This window comes from Euleptes europaea, chromosome 6 (assembly GCF_029931775.1).
Source record: "Euleptes europaea isolate rEulEur1 chromosome 6, rEulEur1.hap1, whole genome shotgun sequence".
NCBI classification, from domain to species: domain Eukaryota; kingdom Metazoa; phylum Chordata; class Lepidosauria; order Squamata; family Sphaerodactylidae; genus Euleptes; species Euleptes europaea.
Window position 1 is genome coordinate 102,184,775 of NC_079317.1, and position 19,147 is coordinate 102,203,921.

The 19,147-nt window shown below is 44.7% G+C and overlaps 2 protein-coding genes across 2 annotated transcripts in view; one reads left to right on the plus strand and one right to left on the minus strand.

Moving 5' to 3' along the window:
* The window catches only part of CDK2AP2 (cyclin dependent kinase 2 associated protein 2), a 207,992-nt gene that overhangs the window by 82,774 nt on the left and 106,071 nt on the right, over positions 1-19,147 (plus strand). The gene's annotated exons all lie outside the window — the stretch shown is intronic.
* LOC130479611 (zona pellucida sperm-binding protein 3-like) lies at positions 2,971-18,410 on the minus strand. The gene is made up of 8 exons (XM_056852005.1): positions 18,165-18,410; positions 13,363-13,475; positions 9,123-9,226; positions 8,164-8,335; positions 6,415-6,523; positions 5,001-5,187; positions 4,259-4,468; positions 2,971-3,227 (listed from the first exon to the last, which is right to left on the minus strand). The coding sequence occupies exons 1-8, from the start codon at positions 18,408-18,410 to the stop codon at positions 2,971-2,973; spliced, it is 1,398 nt and encodes a 465-aa protein (XP_056707983.1).

Below are 19,147 nucleotides of genomic sequence, written 5' to 3' on the forward strand. Positions count from 1 at the left end.
CCAAAAGCTCTGGGCTGCACTCCAAGAAACCTCTGCAGTTCAGGGGCTGTCTCCAACATGCTTTGCGCTCCAAGCTACCCTTTCCCCAGGTACCACACCTGTGAGGGAGCAATAAAGAAAATCCCACAGTTCTGACAGAGAGTCCTCTGGCACAGACAGTGTCAACATTAAACATCACAACAATTGCTCATGGTACGTTGAGAGGTAGATGAATTTAGGTAACTCCATAGGCTTGCAAACACAGCTGTCCTGTCAAGGAATACTAATAGGATTTTTTTAAAAACCAAACCCCTCAATGCTACTATTGCCACCCCAAGGCAAAATACCTATCAGGACTGGGGAGGGGAGTAGTGTGATAGTAATGAATGGCTGCTGTTGTGGGTAATCAGAAGTGCAGGATTATGAGTTGGAGAGGATAGATGGTTGAGTAGCACATGAAGCAAATGAATATTGAGATGCATTGATTTTCCAGAGGACTATAGGAAAGCATGAAAGCAAAAATCTTTAAGGCCTGTCTCCAGACCTTAATGAAAATTCAAGTTACTTGAATCGCTCTCATCTCCCTTCATACATCATCAACATAATCACTGTTATGGAACTTACACTACAAATAACCATGCAACAAGTACATGGCCATGTAAACTCAGAAGGAATCAATTCATCCCAATAGTTATTTGCTGCCATTCCTTTCCCCATGTAGTACTCATTCAGTTGAGAATTTACAACCTCACTTAACTACTTGACTGTATGCATGTTTACTGACAAGTCCCACCGAATTCAATGATGCTTGCTCCCAAAGTGGGTCTAGGGTGATATATAGCAAGTGAAGTTTCCTAGCTATGCTTGCTAATGTTTTTAACTGTGTTGGCTACTCCCTCTGTAATAGCAACCTGCCATTCACCTGCCTCATGCATGCATCTTCTGCTAGCATGGAGAGTAGGGTTGCCAACCTCCAGGTACTAGCTGGAGATCTCCTGCTTTTACAACTGATCTCCAGCCAATAGAGATCAGTTCACCTTGAGAAAATGGCCACTTTGCCAATTGGACTCTATGGCATTGAAGTCACGCCCCTCTCTAAACCCCACCCTCATCAGGCTCCGCCCCAAAAAACCTCCTGCCGGTGGCTAAGAGGGACCTGGCAACCCTAATGGAGAGACAAAGATTTAGCTGTTTGACTTTCTTCTCATTGGGTTCCTGCTAAGAGACAGGAACCTAGCCAGTAAGGCAACTATAGTCCTAGTTCTCATTACCAGCCTCACCCTTCGACCTGTTCATAACTTTCTCCTCCTGCTGGCTCCACTCGCATCTTTATTCACACCTTTTCCTTATTTTCCTCCATGCAAAAGCACTCACCTCTGTTACTGCCTCAACTGTGTTGGTGAGTCTGGGGCTTCAGCCTGGGCTTTACGCAGCTGGTTGACACACTTATGAGATATTAATTTGCATTTATTCTTCCCCTCCCAAGGTAGGCCAGTGTAGTAACCATGGCTCAAACCACTTTTTCTAGCAGCAGGAAGTGTCTCAATCTCTCTTGGAACAGTTAATTTCTATAGAGCTAAGCTTTCAACATAGTACTCTTATGCAGGTTGCACACAGAACTGAAGAACATGGAAGCCAAACATTATAGTTCATTATAAATGCACTTGAAAACTATCTGAGCAATAAACACTGAAGCCAACTGAAAGCTGGCCTACAAGAAAGTCCCCCATCTGCTATAGCCTGATTATGGGACTTCACCACTCATATCTAGCTGTTAAGTCACTTATTGCTGTTTCCAATGTCTGTGGCAAACACCTTTAGAACTGTGGCTCGAAGAGGATAGGTGGTTAGGTTTTCATTGGCTAGTGGTTTATGTTTCCCTGCATGCCTGTATTGCCTTCAAGATTCCACTTACCATGCCTTTTTCTTTTTTACCATCCTGACACCAAGCGGATTGTAGAAGAATACAGGTATGCCAAACCACTGAGGTTGTTTAGAAGGAGGACCTAAAGGATAGGGCTATGAAGAAAGGAGCATTACACTGTTAGCCCAGGTGTACATCTATGCAGGATGAGACTGTATGTAGCTTGCTGTTAAACAGGCTTTTTGGCATACCAGGAGGCAAGACCATGTTTCTGAGCAGGATCATAACTATAAAGGGGGGGAAGGACACATGACAAACCTTATGTTCCTCTTTCAGTAGGCCATTTTTACAGCATCTGTAGCCTAGCCACATATTATCTGATACTAGTAAACTGTTGAAGGATCCATGAAGTTTGTACTGACCACAAGGCAAATGTTAGAACAAGAACATTTACCTTTATATGTGGTCTGGGAAGCAGGGGCAGACCAAACAATAGAAAGAAATCACAAGCACTCTTACTATTGTGAATTCTGAACTTTGAAGAGTGCTCCTTTCCTCTGAACATATCTCCTGTCTACAGTAATATAATGGTAATAAATTGTCAACCAAGATGTGGACCAGAGACCCTCATATGGAGAGCTGTATGGACATTGCTAAAATACTGTGTGTGGATTTTATCTCCAAAGAAGACTAGGTGGGGTGGCTGGACATTTAGAGGGATAAGTTGTTTTGCATAAGGGAAAATCTTCTTGCACAAACCCGAGCTGTAGTTCAGCAATAATGAAGCAACGCATGCTACATGTTGCATTGGTGAAGGCAGGAAGGAAAGAGGCACACAGTCACAGCCATAGGCTCCTTCTTCAAAGCCTCTCATGACCTGTAGGACATGCGTATGTACACAATGCTTGATGCTCAGCATTCCATGTAAAGCTTGGGAGATCATTACAGTTTTTCTGAATATATAAGGATATCCTGTTGCAGCCACTGAGCCAGGCACTCCCCCTCCCCACAATTCTTCTCAGCCACCTCTGTTGTTGAAGCCCTGCAACAAACAGCTCTCTTGCAATAAAAGGTACACACACACGCATTCGCCTCTGCCACCAATATTTATTTAACACATTACAGATTCAGACAGAAGCAGGTTGCCTACTAGCTGTAGCCAGCATCACCCCAGGTTTTCTAGAGGTGGCACTAGATGTTCCCAAAGCAGCAGGTGCCATAGCTACAGCGCCAGACTCTCCCAAGGCTGCACCAACAACCTCCATGTGGTATCCTCTATGGGCCCGTCTGCTAGAGAAATAACAGCCCAGGATGGACAGAAATATAATGAAAGAGCAGGCAATTGCTATGACCAGGGTAGTTGTAGAGAAGGGGAGGTGTAACCCTGTGGAACAAAAATATAAATAAATAAAATAAAGTCAAAAGCAGTTGCTGAATGAAGCAGAGGCAAGATGACTGGATTTTTAGTGAGCCAGCAAACTTACCTCACAGAAGTCTCTAGACTTCCAAGATTTGTCAAGCCAATCAGAAAGTGCACAAATGGGGGACTTCCTAGATACCAAATTCAAATGTGGAAATCCCAAAATGGAAAAATGGGTTATTGCTAGTCCCCTCTGTAGATGCTCAGAAGAGCAGTTACTTCAGTACTAGCGATCTATCTTGGTATCGAATGCAGGTTTTGAAATAGAGGCCTGGCTCAAAAGCAAGCCAAACTGTTATCCCAAGTTCAACATTTTCAGATCCCTTCTGAGCCACAGAGTCACTACTAGCTTTGCATCAGTAACCCAGTTTCTGCTTGCCAAAAGAATGTAGAGTTTTTAACCAAAATAACGGAATAATGTTTTATTTCACCCATTTGATGGAAAATGTTATTTGCCACAATTAACCAAAGGCAACATAGCCTTTAAAAGGTTAGACAAATGGAGTCATGGCTATAACTTTGCTATAGTTATTGTAGTTATTGTAGACTAATCTGGGAGCCAATGGGACTGGCAACTGAGCTCTTAGCCCATGACAAGACCTCAGTTGTTTACTGTCAGCCCACCAAAATGTAGTCTCCAAAATTAATTTTGTCACCTCTCTTATAGCCAATCTACTTACAGTTGATGCAGCCTTCGAAAACGTCCCAAATTCCTGAATTTTTAACAGGTTACCAGAATGAAAAAAAGGAACCTTAAATCTACAATTAGTTGGTCATCCATCCTGAAAAGCTTGCACACTCTTAGCATTGAGTAATGCAAACTTTGAGACTATTTTCCCACCAAGGACAGAGCCTTGAAATTGTGTCAAGGGTACATCCTGCACTGTTGACCTCAACTTATCAGTTAGTGAGGTCCTTTATAGGCCTCACCCCTGGCCATAGAATCCACAAGATTGTTCTTTAGGTCTACACATGGGAAAATTTGGAACTCTCACCTGAAGAGGCATCTTCGCTCACTTCTCCCCTCATGATCATAGTCACAAACTGGTTATGAGGCAACACAGTAGCATGGGGAGTCTTGTCTGTCAAAAGCAGTTCTGCTGCATCCATCAACTCAGAGGTACTGGAACTCATTTTAGATGAGTTCACCTGTTGCGCTTCTAGTGTGATGGGGCCAAACTTGAGGTCTGCTTCTCCAAACAGGCCTGAAAGGAAATAGCAGCTAGCTAAGCCAGGCCTATCCATCCTGTGCTCTCCCAATACCACTGCAAGTGTTACACCACACTCTCTGCAATTTACCACCCTCACTCACTGCACAATTCGCCAATACGATAATCAAGTAAGGTCCTCTCCAAATATACCGCATTGTGGACGTGCTGTTTTACAGGAAGTGCAAGCTCAAGGAGCCAGCGAGGCTGGTAGCAGTCCTAGTACATGTGCCAAAATTCAGTCGACAAAGAGTTCTGCTGATCACCTAAAGGAGGTGTCAAACATCAGGCCTGAGGGCCAGATCCAACCCCTGGAGAGCGCTTATCCAGCCCACGAGCCAGCGGAGGTAGCCATTCCACCCCCACTCTCAATCTGGGCTGGTGAGGAATGGCCTGGCCCAACCAAGTGACATTGATGTCATATTCAACCTTTGTAACCATTGTTTGACACCCCTGACCTAAAGGTTCAGTAAGTATCCTCAAGTCTAAAGCTTGGTTTAGAATTTATGTCCTATGTAGAGAATGTTACCTTTCCTCTGCTGCTGTCCCCTCTTCCTTCTCTTGCTTCCACAGCCAGCAGGTGAAGCACAGCAGGAACAGTCTCCTCCTTCATGGGAGTTCCAGGCTGAGGTGCTGCTGGGGTCGTAGGAACAAGCCTTGTTACGACGGTCTGTGGAGTCAGCGGACACAGCCTTCAAGTGACATATGAGGTAGACCTGAGGAAGTAGGTTAGACCACATATTTAGTATCAAGCATTTAGGGACTGATATTAGTGCAACGTACACTCAGGCACTCATCCGATGGTACAGCGCAAGGATTGTCAGGAGATTATCAAATGCACCACCACTCCCTACACTCATCATCTGCTAAATTCAAGGCCTCTGGGGAAGAGGTCAAGGCCTGCGCATAGGGCTCCCATACAACAGCATGCTTGACAGTCTAGAGAAGGAGAAGAGTTGGTTTTTATATGCCGACTTTCTCTGCCACTTAAGGGAGAATCAAACTGGCTTACAATCACCTTCCCTTCCCCCAGCAGAAACCCTGTGAGGCCAATCTAGGGTTGCCAACCTCCAGGTAATGCTGGAGAAAAAAGGCACTTGGTACTTTGAAGGAAATTGGAGCAGCTCTACGAGCGCTTTTGAACTGTCCTGATTCTTGCTGAGATGTTGATAACTTTTGTACTGAGGAGCTTTGCCTCCCAATATTTGAACGGGGTTGCTGATGAAGCCGCCGCTGCGGCGGTGAAAACGTTTAGTTAATCCGGACTGCGTTTCAACCTGACCTGTTCATTCAACCCGACCTGTTTATTTCCATCGTCTTCTTATTGTATTTCCACGTATGAAGTCTTCGTGACTTGTGTAATAATATCTAGACATTCTTGAAGACTCCTCGGGAGCAACGTATTCTAGAGTTGTATTGTTATGTTTGTTGTTTTGTTTCACTTTTGCACTATTTTTCACTTGCACTAAAGTTGTGTTTGCATTTCATAAGTTGTTGAATCTCATTGTTGTTGATTGGTACTTACCTTCTCCCAACCTCTAGGTAATAGCTGGAGATCTCCTGCTATTACAACTCTTCTCCAGATCACTTCACCTGGAGAAAATGGCTGCTTTGACAATTGGACTCTATGGCATTGAAGTCCCTCCCCTCTCAAACCCCACCCTCCTCAGGCTCCGCCCCCAAAATCTCCCGCTCATGGCAAAGAGGGACCTGGCAACCCTAGGCCAATCAGAAGCCTTGCTGGGGAAAAGCCCTACTTGGCCCCACCCACTTCCTAGAGGGCACCAGAGAAGGTGTCGGCAGGCACCACGTTGGGGACCCCCATACTAGCAGCTTCCCAATAGTGTTCTAGCAGTGGCCTACATGGCTTGCACTAGTGAGAGAGGTGTACAAGCCCCACATTTGAGATTCAGTTCCTGTTTCTCTCCACCCCTCATATCCACCTGGTTGGAGGCTCCAATGAAGGCAAAGGTGTCCAGCTGGAAGCGGAGGGTTTCAGCTGCTTGAGTGGCAAGAAAGCGGGAGCGGCTGTGCTGCCCATCTACAAGGCACCTGCAGGATGGGTAGAATGATTCCCCACCTTATCAGTACAAAACTACTAAAGTAGCAATTCCAATACTGTGCCTTACAAACAGTTATCTCCCAAAGCAGCTCACATCAGTTTGGAGGCACAATTCCTCTGCCCTCAGGTTTACATTTTTTAAATAAAGGAAAGATAGGAGATAATTCTGTCAGTGTCAAAATTTGTATCTGGTTAGGGCCAAGCTACTGTTCTCTTGCTCGTGTTCTTCCTGGGAGAAAGGGCACATAGCCTCCCAATGGCCTATGACTAGGGTTGCCAACCTCCAGGTACTCCAAAACTATTCACAGTGTGATGCAAAATAGCTATGCAAAAACTATCAGCTCTCAGCTCATTATTCTAAACATGTATTATATCGAGAGACAAATAGATACAAAAGACAGTGCAGCAATATCTACAGGTGAACTATCATCAAACAGGGAAACAATAATCCAAGCACAATTACAAAACTATATACACAAATCTATGTCGAAATTTCCCTGTGAGTCCTTGGGACTTTCCGTATAATGTAACAGTCTTTGTAGGAGCTGGACCACATAAATAAAGAAGATTTTTTTCTCTCCGTGGGTCCGTGACAATGAACAGACACCGCAAGCCACTAGCCACGAGTGCTGCGGAAATTGTCTGATGGGGACCAAGCTGGCACTAAGCAACGAACGGAAATGTCTTCCAAGTAATAGACGCTTTCATCAATAATGGCTTCTTCAGCCCTCTCTTTGTCCTTCCCATCTTCCGTCCCTCCCCAAACCCTGCCCTCCTCAGGCTCTGCCCCAAAAAATCTCCAGGTATTTCCTAAGCAAGAGATGACAACCCTACCTACCACCAGCCAGGGAAGGCCCTTCCCATCACTTCTGCAGTCCCGGGTAAGGTTGCCAACCTCCAGGTGGAACTTGGAGATCTCCTGGAATTACAACTGATCCCCAGGCTATAAAAATCAGTTCCCCTGGAGAAAATGGCTGCTCTGGAGGGAAGACTCTATGGCATTATTGTTTGAGTGAGCGACTAAGCATGCCTAGACATTGGAGGGAGCTAATTCACTCTGTGTATAAGTGTTAACTCTTGAATGAGATGTTACTTTCTTTGTCTGAACCCGGGAGCTGCCCTCTGACCCCTCTTCCTTCTCTCCCAGTAGCCACCGTCCTTTGTCCTTTTCACACATGGACTGCAATGGAGGCAGGTGTTTCTGCAGGTCTCTCCTTCTGAAACAAACATCTCATACAAGCACTCACATAATGCCAACATAGCTGGCCATTTGTAATAGGGAAATGTACCCTTTAGATTAGGTTTCTTTCTATCAACTGGAACTGGAATGTGAACAAAATCTAATTGAATAAATATAAGTTTTACTTCTTGCAATTTACTTCTTGGAATGATTGAGTTACTGCACTCAATATTACTCTTCTCAAACTGGGCAAAACTCTGCTATATTATCCAAAGATACTGAATAATTATATCCTGATGAGATCCCTCTGCTCCCCATACCCTGCCCTCCCTCGGCTCCACCCCCAAATCTTCAGGAATTTCCTAACCTGTAGTTGGCAACCCCAGTCCCTGGGGCAGCTGGCAGGTACATTATTTCTCACATTCTCATCACCCACTCGTAATGTCTCACCCATGATTTGTGATGACTTCATATTTCACAGAGGACTCTGCACTTGGTCGGGCAACACACTCATCCACGTATATCTTCAGAGGTACATGGCTACCCTTTTTAACAGATGCTTGGATGTTGATTAGGTCCCCAAGATAGTAAAGGGGGTTGGAGATGGGTAGTGACCAGGTATCTAAAAGACAGGCAAGGCAAAAGTCTGATGGTTATGGTTAAGTATACATCTCCAGAACATACACAATTTTTTTCTTTTGAGTTTGAGGACCAAGTCAGCAGAGTGGATTTGAACTGTCTCCATGGTGGTAATAAAGATTTACAATACTTAATATATTTATACTAGTTTGGAAGCCTATTTCAGGACCCCTGTTTTGCATGTCATAGCCAAGCTGCATTTACTAGGTCATTTCCAAAACCCTACTTGCTCTATAATAAAGGCTTCAGTCAGAATATTTTGAGAGAGAGCTGGAAGAAAAGCCCCCCCAGGGGGGCGTGACTGAGTGTATGGAGGGAAGGGAGTGTAGGATTATATACTCTCCAACACCCCTGTGGGAAACTGAAGGCTGATATAGAACCACCTACATTTTTAGTGTTCCTCATCATGCCAAGAGCCCAATCATGCATATATACTGTACCAACTCCAAATGAATGTGCGAGTTGTAGGTCCAGCAAGTACAACCCTATTCCCCTCCCTCCACACTGTCAGTCACTCAAAGATGCCACCTGAAGAGGGCCTAGACATCCTCTGATGTCTGCTCACAGAATTTTAGAGGCCCAACTAGCTTCCTTTGCTGCCTTTGGTAATAAGTATACAGCACAAGCCCTTAAGGCATGTTCAAGGCTCCTGAATAAGCTATCAGCAGTCTGCAAACACAGGCATCACAAGTTGATTCCTAGGTTCTCTTAATACTAAAGCTAGCTTTAAAAATGAGCGACTACAAGTTTCAGCTGACTGGACTACTCACTATCATAAACTTCAAGGGCAAAATCCAGACGCTGCCTGTCCATCAGGGTGGTACTGAAGGGGAACCAAGTGGGTTTAATTCCAAGTGAAGAGACATTCCCTGACCTAGAAAACAGAGAGCACCAAAAATGCTTTTTCTGTAGCCTAGAAGTTATGTTCTTATATAAGCAGCTCACTGTATTATACATTCTCACTTTACACAGCATTAACACGGCTGGTATATCAGATTAACTTCATATGGTATTATGAACAAATTAACTAGACTACAGCATTTGCAAAAAATCAGACCTCTGGAATAAGGGACATCGGAGATTCTAATTGGCTGCTTGGCATCATTTTCCTATTAAAAGATTCTGTGGAATTATTTCCCAGAATATTAGAGTATGAACAGTACTAGCAGTTAGCAATTATTTCCCAGAATATTAGAATATGAACAGTACTAGCAGTTAGGCCTCCGGTCAAGTCAAGTCTTATTAATACGGTCAAATGACCAATCAAACGTCTAAGCTCAGTATTGTACAGTAAAATTACAGAATGCTTATAGAAGCGAAGGTATAAGATCAATAAAAACAACCCATAATTAAAATTATCGCCTTAAAATGTATCAAATTGTGAAGTATTTTAACAATCTTTCTCTAACAAAGTTCTGCGTATTTTAATAGCAACAGCACAGAACTTGCCAGTTTGGAGCATAAGCTGTGGATTTTCTCCCAGTAGGAGCTTCTTTACCAGAAATTCAGCAAACTCATCAGGGAAGTTGCCAAGCAAGGGGGAAATAAGCTTAGAGCAGACTTCGTGGTAGAATGGGCAATGTATCAGTACACGTTCAAAGGTTTTAATGTCCCCTATCCCACACAGACAAGGCATCCGGTTATTTTCATTTTATTTTACAAAATGTATACCCCACCTTTCTACCATCATAAATGCCACCAAGGGAGCTATCTAATTAAAACATACATAATAAAATCACATTTAGAAAACCATTAAAACCAACAAGAAACACATCATTAAAACAACAAACCAGGGCTAAAATACATACAAAAACATACAAAAGAACAATTAAAACACTGAGTACAAAGGAGGTATCACTGTAAAAGGTAAAGGTCCCCTGTGCAAACACCGGGTCATTCCTGACCCATGGGGTGACGTCACATCCCGACGTTTCCAAGGCAGACTTTGTTTACGGGGTGGTTTGCCAGTGCCTTCCCCAGTCATCTTCCCTTTACCCCCAGCAAGCTGGGTACTCATTTGACCGACCTCGGAAGGATGGGAGGCTGAGTCAACCTTGAGCCGGCTACCTGAAACCGACTTCCGTCGGGATCGAACTCAGGTCATGAGCAGAGCTTGGACTGCAGTACTGCAGCTTACCACTCTGCGCCATGGGGCTCCTAGGCCCCCACATAGCACTCACTAATGCAAAGCGGTGCTAGCATTTTGTCAGTAACAACATACTGTGTTTTGAGCATTGGGAAAATGCTGTGTCCCTAACATCAGAAACACAGTGACTGTGAGGGATCCAAAACATGATCATTCAGGCCTATTGGACTGCCCATTCCACAGCAGACCTTGCCATATAATGCTCAGCCATCTGCCAGCTCCTCGGCGTATAAGATCAAAAAGGGATATGACTCACTTCCTTTTAGCAGATCAGGATAGTAACCTCACTGCTCTAGTAGCCTCCTTTTTAGCTACAGCCCTCTCTGAGAGAATCCCCAAAGATCATCCGGTTCAAGAGAGCTCAAGTATTATATCAACTGTAATTTTAATCGATAAATTATCATTATTAATGAATTATAATGATTTTAGCCTATCTTCGCCAGCTGTTCGGCGTGTTTTATTACTTCAAGATGCCAATAAAGATATTGTACTTGTACTTATGTGATTAAAGAATCTTGACAAAACTGTATATATCAGCAGTAGGGCTGTTGAATTTAAAAAAATTCGGTATAGTTCAGATTCGGCCGAATTTGGCCCGTTTAGATTCGGGATATGCCGAAGTCCGAACTCCCCCACTTCGGGTCCGTTCATTTCGGCGGGAATTCAAAGTTCGGGAAAAAAATTCGGCCGAATAAAGCCATTAAAAACACAATCGCGCCTTTCCGCGGCTCTGGGGGGGGGCTTTTTTTGGGTTAGAGGTCCCAAACTTTCAGCAGAGCTTCAAAGGACGTTTATTGAAAGACTCCCCAAGTTTTGTAAAGATTGGGTCAGGGGGGGCTGAGATATGGGCCCTGAAAGGGGTCTCCCCCACCCTTAATGTGCATCTCTCAGCAGAGCTTGCCGCCCACGCACAAAGCTCCCAGCCCCGACAACAGCTGAGACGTTTGCAAAGCAACTGCAAAGCAACACAACCTTGTAAAACAACACCTTTGCAACAGGGAAAACCAGAAGACACACAACTGAAACCTCCCCCCTCAAACCAGGGAGCGAGAGACTCGAGGGGGAACACCCCCCCCAGGCAGAACCGATGAAAGCCCCCTTTGGCTTCCCCCCCACCCACAGAAACTGCTCCCTCCCCCCACACACACAGACTCTGCTTCCCCCCCCCCACACACACATACACAGAAGAAAAATTATAGATTAAAGCCCCCAAAGGGGTCTTACTGTGGCTGTCTTCTGTTCCATCAGGAGGGGCTGGGGAGGACTTGTAATCCAAGATGATTCCAATTAGGCACGGGACGTTTTGCTCTGGAGATGCACAGGATCGGCTGATCCATTCATCCCAATAGGGGAAAGGGGAAAGGGGAAAGCCCATATCTCGGGACCCCCTGACCCAATGTTCACAAAACCTGGGTGGTCTCTTAAGAACACTTGTCTGAAACTCCGCTCAAAGTTTGGGATCTGCACCCCCAAAAATGCGCCCCCTGCAGCCACGGAAAGAGAAAAGGGGGGGAGGCGATATTTCTGCCCCCACTGAACCCATCTTTACAAAACTTGGGTGGTATCTTAAGAATGATTGTCTGAAGCTATGCTGAAAGTTTGGGGGCTATATCCCCAAAAAAGCACCCCCTGCAGCCACATAAATGGAAAAGGGGGAGGGAAAAGGGGGAGAGCCCATATCTCGAGACCCCCTGACCCAATGTTTACAAAACCTGGGGGGTATCTTAAGAAGCTTCATCTGAAGCTCCACTGAAAGTTTGGGGTCTGTACCCCCCAAAATGCGCCCCCTGCAGCCATGGAAAGAAAAAGGGGAGCTCGTATCTCGGGACCCCCTGACCCAATGTTTACAAAACTTGGGGGGTATCTTAAGAAGCTTCATCTGAAGCTCCACTGAAAGTTTTGTGTCTGTACCCCAAAAAATACGCCCCCTGCAGCCACAGAAAGGAGCGAATGTGCACAAGCACCCCCCCACACACACACGAGGATTTCGCTCTCTCTCTCTCTCTCTCTCTCCCTGGCCGGGCCGCACATCAGCTGATTCCTCCAGTACTCAATCCTGACTGATTGGCCAGAAGAAGACCCAGCTTGGCCACCGATTGGCCGGGGGAGGAGAATGCTGCTTACTGACGGTTATGCTGCTTACTGATGGCCCCGAATTTGCCGGATTTATTCGCGAACTCCCGAACTCGCTGAATTCGGCTCCCCGGTTGCCCGCCAGTTTTGAGTTCGGTTCCTCCCGAACTAAAAACCACCGAATCAGGGGAAATTCGGCTGATTTTCAGTTCGGGCCGAACCGAATCAACAGCCCTAATCAGCAGTGTTTATATTGAAATATACATAGAAACACTCAAAATCACTCATAAGTGTACACTAACAAACAATATGACATCAAAGTCATTAGTAAGACATCAAAAGGCATCTAAAGCGAATAGCGAGGTGAATAGCGAGAGGGGAATCCGGTAAAATCCCATTTCAAGACAAATTTCTTCAGTTGCACAATTATGATCCAGCGGACCATCAGTTCAGTACGCGTCTTCAAACGGGCAGCATGCTGGCATGAATTTAACGCACAACCGGTGGCACCTTAAATCCCAGATCAGTCCTGTCACCAGTATCTCTTCCCTCTTGTGGGGATTAAGCTTTATATAGTAGCAATGTAGCTTTTTGCTGGGCCTTTGATAGCTAACAAGTGAGACAGGTGGTTCTAAAGTAGTTTCATATGATGAGCCAAACACTTTGTAAGAACTTGAGGATAGATCTGGGATCAGAACCACAAGCAGCCTAAGAAAAAAAACACCCAGTTACAGCTGGAATAGTTCATCATATCTACCTAGCAAGATATACCCTTACAAACCAAAACTTACCTGGGATAGAAACAGTCTATGGGATGGGAGAAGCGACTGGTCCGGATCACACCATTTGTAGCCAATGGTTTGTAGTGAAGAACATTTCCATAATGAATACTGTGTGGATGAAGCTAAGAGGCAGATAAAAACACTGAGTTTCAAGTACTTGAGATGCAGAATTCTCAGAAGAGACTAAAATGAATTGTGTATGTACCCCTTTTCCAACCTTTTTGCTCTTATTTCAAGTAACATGATAAAGAGGCGGCAGAAGACCAAAACTTCCATACGGCCATTTCATTATGACCCACTTCGGTTGGGTGTCCCCTCAAGCAACAACACTTTCCCAAACCCCAGGTTTTGTACTTTAACAAGTGTGCCTGGGATGACTATGGAGGTTTCCACGTGGGACCAGGCTTGTGTGGTTTCCCCATCGCCAGAGCAGCATCCAATACAAGTGCAGCAGCAACAAAGATGCCACATGGTAGATTTCTCTGCAGTCTGCCTGCCCCGTCATCCAGCAGCAGCCATCCCCCTTTTATATTTTAGGGGCGGTGCTGCATAATGTCACTTCCAGTTGCATAAACAGAAGCGGCATCAGACATCACCAAGACCGTGGTACTCTAGCAATCCCTCAAAACTCTACTATGAGTTTACCATTCACCTTTTTGGTAGTTGCTAGCGAATCGCAGCAACATGTCACATCACTTCTGGTTTTGCGACTGGAAACAACACTGGGACAATGACATTGTAAACACTTATTTTTCCCCATCAGGAAGTAGCAGAGGACTAGAGGCAGAGGGCTAGAGGGATGCCTGCTCCCCCTATGATGCAAAGATATTCCTTTCCCCTTAGATCTCCACAGTAGAAGGGGCTAGAGACTTTTAAAAATGAAGGCTGGGAATTCACAGAACCTGTTATACTTACTGTTGTGATGGTATAATCACAAACAGCCCGGGGCGGTGGGGGGGGGTTCAGGAAAAATGGGTGCCATGTAAGTGGAAAAATCCAAACGTCCCACATGACAGCCCTCCCAGCTTTACTGCGATCTTTGCCTTCCCTTGTACAACCAAATTTATGCAGTCGTCTTCTGACTCTAGCTCTTGCATTATGCAAATTAAATTTTTAATTCAGAAATGCTGCTGAATTTGTACAAGGGTTGTGATTTGGTCCAGTTGGAAGCTTCTAGATCTGCGAAGAGATTTTGTCATTGCCAATGCTATGCCCAGTCACTCTTTCTCAGTCCCTACCAGTGCAAACCTAAACAGAGTTGCGCAGTTCAAAGCCCACTGAAGTCAGGTACCGGTAAGTGTAATTCTGTTTGGGATGACACTGTGTGAATCTGGTAAATTGTTCTTTTTAAGGTAATGAAATTGGCAGTGCTTATCATAGAATCATAGAGTGGGAAGGGACCACCAGGGTCATCAAGTCCAACCCCCTGCACAACGCAAGAAATTCACAACTACCTCCCCCCATACCCCCAGTGACCCCTACTCATCGTCACTGGCAATATGGCAATGTCTATGGCAACGCTCTGGTATTTGGGCAAAAACTCTATGGTAGAAGCCATTTTTATAGGGTTGCCAGGTCCCTCTTTGCAACTGGTGGGAGGTTTTTGGGGCAGAGCCTGAGGAGGGTGGGGTTTGGGGAGCGGAAATCTACAATGCCTAGGCCATTTTTGCATGGTAATTAGTAGCGTTCCAGGCTGAATTGCCTGCATATTTTTTAAAATTTTGCACACTGAACCGTCATTCCGGAAGTGACTGCAAAGCTGGCGCAGACCTGCTTCACATTACTAAAGAGCCCATTTAATGCGATCTTTGGTGTTTGCCGCGAAGAATCTCCCTTAAGGGATCATGCAAAACAACATAGGCGCGTTAGCTATGCATATGTTAATAGCTATGCAAACAGGGACAAAGGAGCAGGCGAGTGGGGAGAGTGGAACGTCTCCTTTTGCGTCGGGACCATGAAAAGGCATTTTTAAGTCGCATTTTTAAAAAGAGCTTTGGGCAAGCATCAAAATTGACCATGCAAAAATGGCCATAGAGTCCAATTGCCAAAGTGGCCATTTTCTCCAGGGGAACTGATCTCTGTCAGCTGGAGTTCCGTTGTAATAGCAGGAGAACTCCAGCTAGTACCTGACAACCCTACATTTTTACCATAGAGTTTTTGCCTACATACTATAGTGTCCTTATGTCACCAACTGTGCGATGGCGTTGCTGGCAACATGAAGACTGGGGGCAGGGACATGGGGTAGGAAAGTTTGGATTTTCCCAGTCCAGCCCACACTGCAAACCATTTTCCCTGCCCCATCCATTTGGCAGCATGGTGTAGTGGTTAAGAGTCAGTGACATATGATGTCACTTCTGGGGAAAACCTAGAAGTGATGTCAGTCCTCTTTAGGAATCACTGGAAACTCTATGGTAAAACTAACATCAACAGAAAACAGTTTTCAGTGATTCCTAGAGATGACTGACATCACTTTTGAGTTTTCTCCAAAAGTGACATTAGGCTATTTGGTCAATGGACATTTTTTGAATTTTCTTTCTCTTATCCCCACTCTGAGTGGCATCATGATGAAGCCGGCATGACTAATAGCCATTTGCTGACCTATACTGTTTCCTCATCGGTTATTTGCCCCAGATTTGATGTTGGCAAACTTCCCCACAGCATCATGGTTCACTTATACACCTCCCAGTTTTTCCTGACTTTTCTCAAATCTTTCCTAAAACTGCTTTGCTGCAAAGTTTTGTTGCTGCCACACGGGTAGGAAAGTTTGGATTTTCCCAGTCCAGCCCACACTGCAAACCATTTTCCCTGCCCCATCCCTTTGGCAGCATGGTGTAGTGGTTAAGAGTGGTGTAGTGGTTAAGAGCGGTGGAGTCTGATCTGGAGAACCGGGTTTCATTCCCCACTCCTCCACATGAGCAGCGGAGGCTAATCTGGTGAACTGGATTTGTTTCCCCGCTCCTACACATGAAGCCAGCTGGGTGACCTTGGGCAAGTTACAGCTCTGTTAGAGCTCTCTCAGCCCCACCTACCTCACAGGGTGTCTGTTGTGGGTAGGGAAAGGGAAGGTGACTGTAAGCTGGTTTGAGTCTCCCTTAAGTGGTAGAGAAAATCAGTATATAAAAACCAACAACAACTCCTCCTTCTGCTGCTGCCACTAGGGATTTTTTTATTCATCAATTGAATATAATTATAACAACCTGTGTTATCAGGTACTCTGAATTCCCAGCTTGCTTTCCTTCCTTCCGTCTCTAGCCCTTCGCATTCTTGAAATACAAGAGGCATACCTCTACAACTAATGGGGTTTGAGACTGACTTTAAAACATGAAAGCTGAGAACTCAGAGAACCTGCTACACAGGTTGTAATGATGATACATTGGGAAACCTGCCATATAGAAGCCCCATTGCCCCTGTGCTGTACTGGCAGCCACAGGAAAACTGCACAAGCCTGCCCTTGCCCTGTCCTCTGTTAATTTAATTCTATCTTAACTGTCTCTTAGCCACTATCTCAAGCTCTTCTGGAAAAAAAAATTCCTATTGCATTATTTTGTGATGAACAGTCCCTGGGAATCCGTAGGGAAGGATTCAATAGATTGAAACCTGTATTACAGTTACAGTGCACCTGAAACCTAGAAGCCTGGTCTCATTGTTGGAAATAAAAAGATTTATTCCTTTAAACAGATTTAGATCTGAATAACAGAAACCCATCCTCAGGATTGAAAGAAAGATATTTTTTAATTATTTTTGCAGCAAAAATAAAGAGAGGAGAGATTTTAGCCAAAGGCCACAAAATGAAAATCTCCACCTGGAAATTTTCTCCCATTTTCTACATATATATATATATATATATATATATATATATATATATATATATATATATATATATATATATATATATATATATATATATATATATACACACACACACACACACACACACACACACACACACACACTTTTTTTTAGAATTCTTTGTTCTTTAAGAGCCATTCTCTTTTCTAAGTCCATCTCCGTCATGATCTCATGCATATGATCTCACTTTGTGGTCACATGTTGTTGTTTTTATACCACCCTGTTCCAGATACGAAAAATCACCTGCTTTGTTCAGTTTAAGTTAGACAAGACTGTTTTCTACTGACTTATATAAATAACCACAGCTTACAAATATAATAGAAAAATAACATTTTTCTAATATGCTAGAATTAAATTAATTAAAATCTTACACATCCCACATCATCACCCAGAATAGGGAAAGCTGGAATGTGGAAGCAACAGTGCGATCTTACAAACCAGATCAAGAGAAAACTATGATCTTTTGGCTTCTAAAGCATGTAGAACACAACAGCAGTTTGAGGGCCAGAACAGCAGGACAGGAAGCTTGGGAGGTCCCTGTTTCGTTCTCTGGAGGAACAAACATGAAGATTGGCTCATCAAGTTCTTGGCTGTATGGGATTCATGCTAGTTCGCTACTAGAAAACACTGCAGTTAAGGTTGCCAACCACCAGGTACTAGCTGGAGATTCTATTACAATTGATCTCCAGCTGATAGAGATCAGTTCACTTGGAGAAAGTGGCCGCATCGGCAACTCTTTGGCATTGAAGTCCCTCCCCAAACCCTGCCCTCCTCATCCTCCACCCCAGTGCCAAAGAGTGACCTGGCAACCCTAACTGCAGTTAACAGGGGAGGTCTTGCAAACTATTGCTCATATGCAGGAGGAGCACTTGTCACCCCCTGCCCCAGAAGCCTTTTATACCAAAAGCCCTAAATCACTAAAAAGGAATGTCTGAAGAATCCTGGCAATGCCATTTTCTTACTTTTCTGGAGGCCCCACAAGCAGCGAGAGGGTATTCCAGCAACAGCGTATCCAGGCGTGCTGCAGTCACAGCACAGCCTGACCCCAGAGTCAATTCATTGGCACGAACAGGTACGCCAGTCCCAAAGAGATCCACTGGAACGGAGATCACCAGGTGGGAGCTGCCACATGACACAGACACTGCCAAAGACACAAGACAAGGCCAGCCAGTAGCAACCTGCTTGTTCAGCATCACTGTGACAAACATACCTGCACAGTCAAAGCGAGCTTACGAAGGACAAAGGAATAATGATGCGAGGACAGGATTCACGGTGCCTGGCTTTAAACCACACAAGTAACACAGTAGAAGAGCGAGACACACGTGCAGCTGTATGTCACTCAAAGTAATGAAACAGTAGTGACAGCCATATAAATTTCTCCCTCTTTACTAAGAGCAGACAGAAAGTTATTACTCTGACCAAAGGCAAAGGAAGACAAGGCTCCTCTACGTTTAACAATGGCACAGAAGATGTCATTCTGGGAGAGGCTCGGTCTGTGCTGCAGAAGGATTACTACAAGAAGAACGGAAAATGGGATTCCATCGGCGATTGACTACAGTCCCCATAAAACTCTATCCCTGCTTGTCTACCCGAAAGCCATGCCTGTTCAGCAGAGGCTCCGTGTCACCCTACAGTTTCCTTTTTGTTTCCAGCCTAATCACTACTTGTCCTCTCATGGAGCTTTTCTGGCACTCAGACACTCCACAGTGGACAGGCTGGCACTACAACTGCATGTGAAGTTATAAACATTCCTATACATCAGTCATGTTGGGGGAAAAAAAGACAAACACATGTAACAGCACCACAGTTGGGATTCTCCATAAAAAGAACTAATAAATGATGGCCACACCAGACTCAACAGCTAGTGTGATCATCCATTCCTATAAAGTCAAACACCACTTTCAACAGAGCGAGTAGGTGGCTGTGGGACAGGGAAAGTCCTCCA

Excerpts from the sequence above, each read along its gene's own strand:
- LOC130479611 (XM_056852005.1), bottom strand. The coding sequence starts at position 18,410 with ATGTTTGTCACAGTGATGCTGAACAAGCAGGTTGCTACTGGCTGGCCT. Across the intron at positions 13,476-18,164 it reads CTTGTGGGGCCTCCAGAAAA|CTTCATCCACACAGTATTCA; the intron begins GTAAGAAAATGG and ends TCTGCCTCTTAG. Across the intron at positions 4,469-5,000 it reads GGGACAGCAGCAGAGGAAAG|GCCTGTTTGGAGAAGCAGAC; the intron begins GTAACATTCTCT and ends ATTTCCTTTCAG.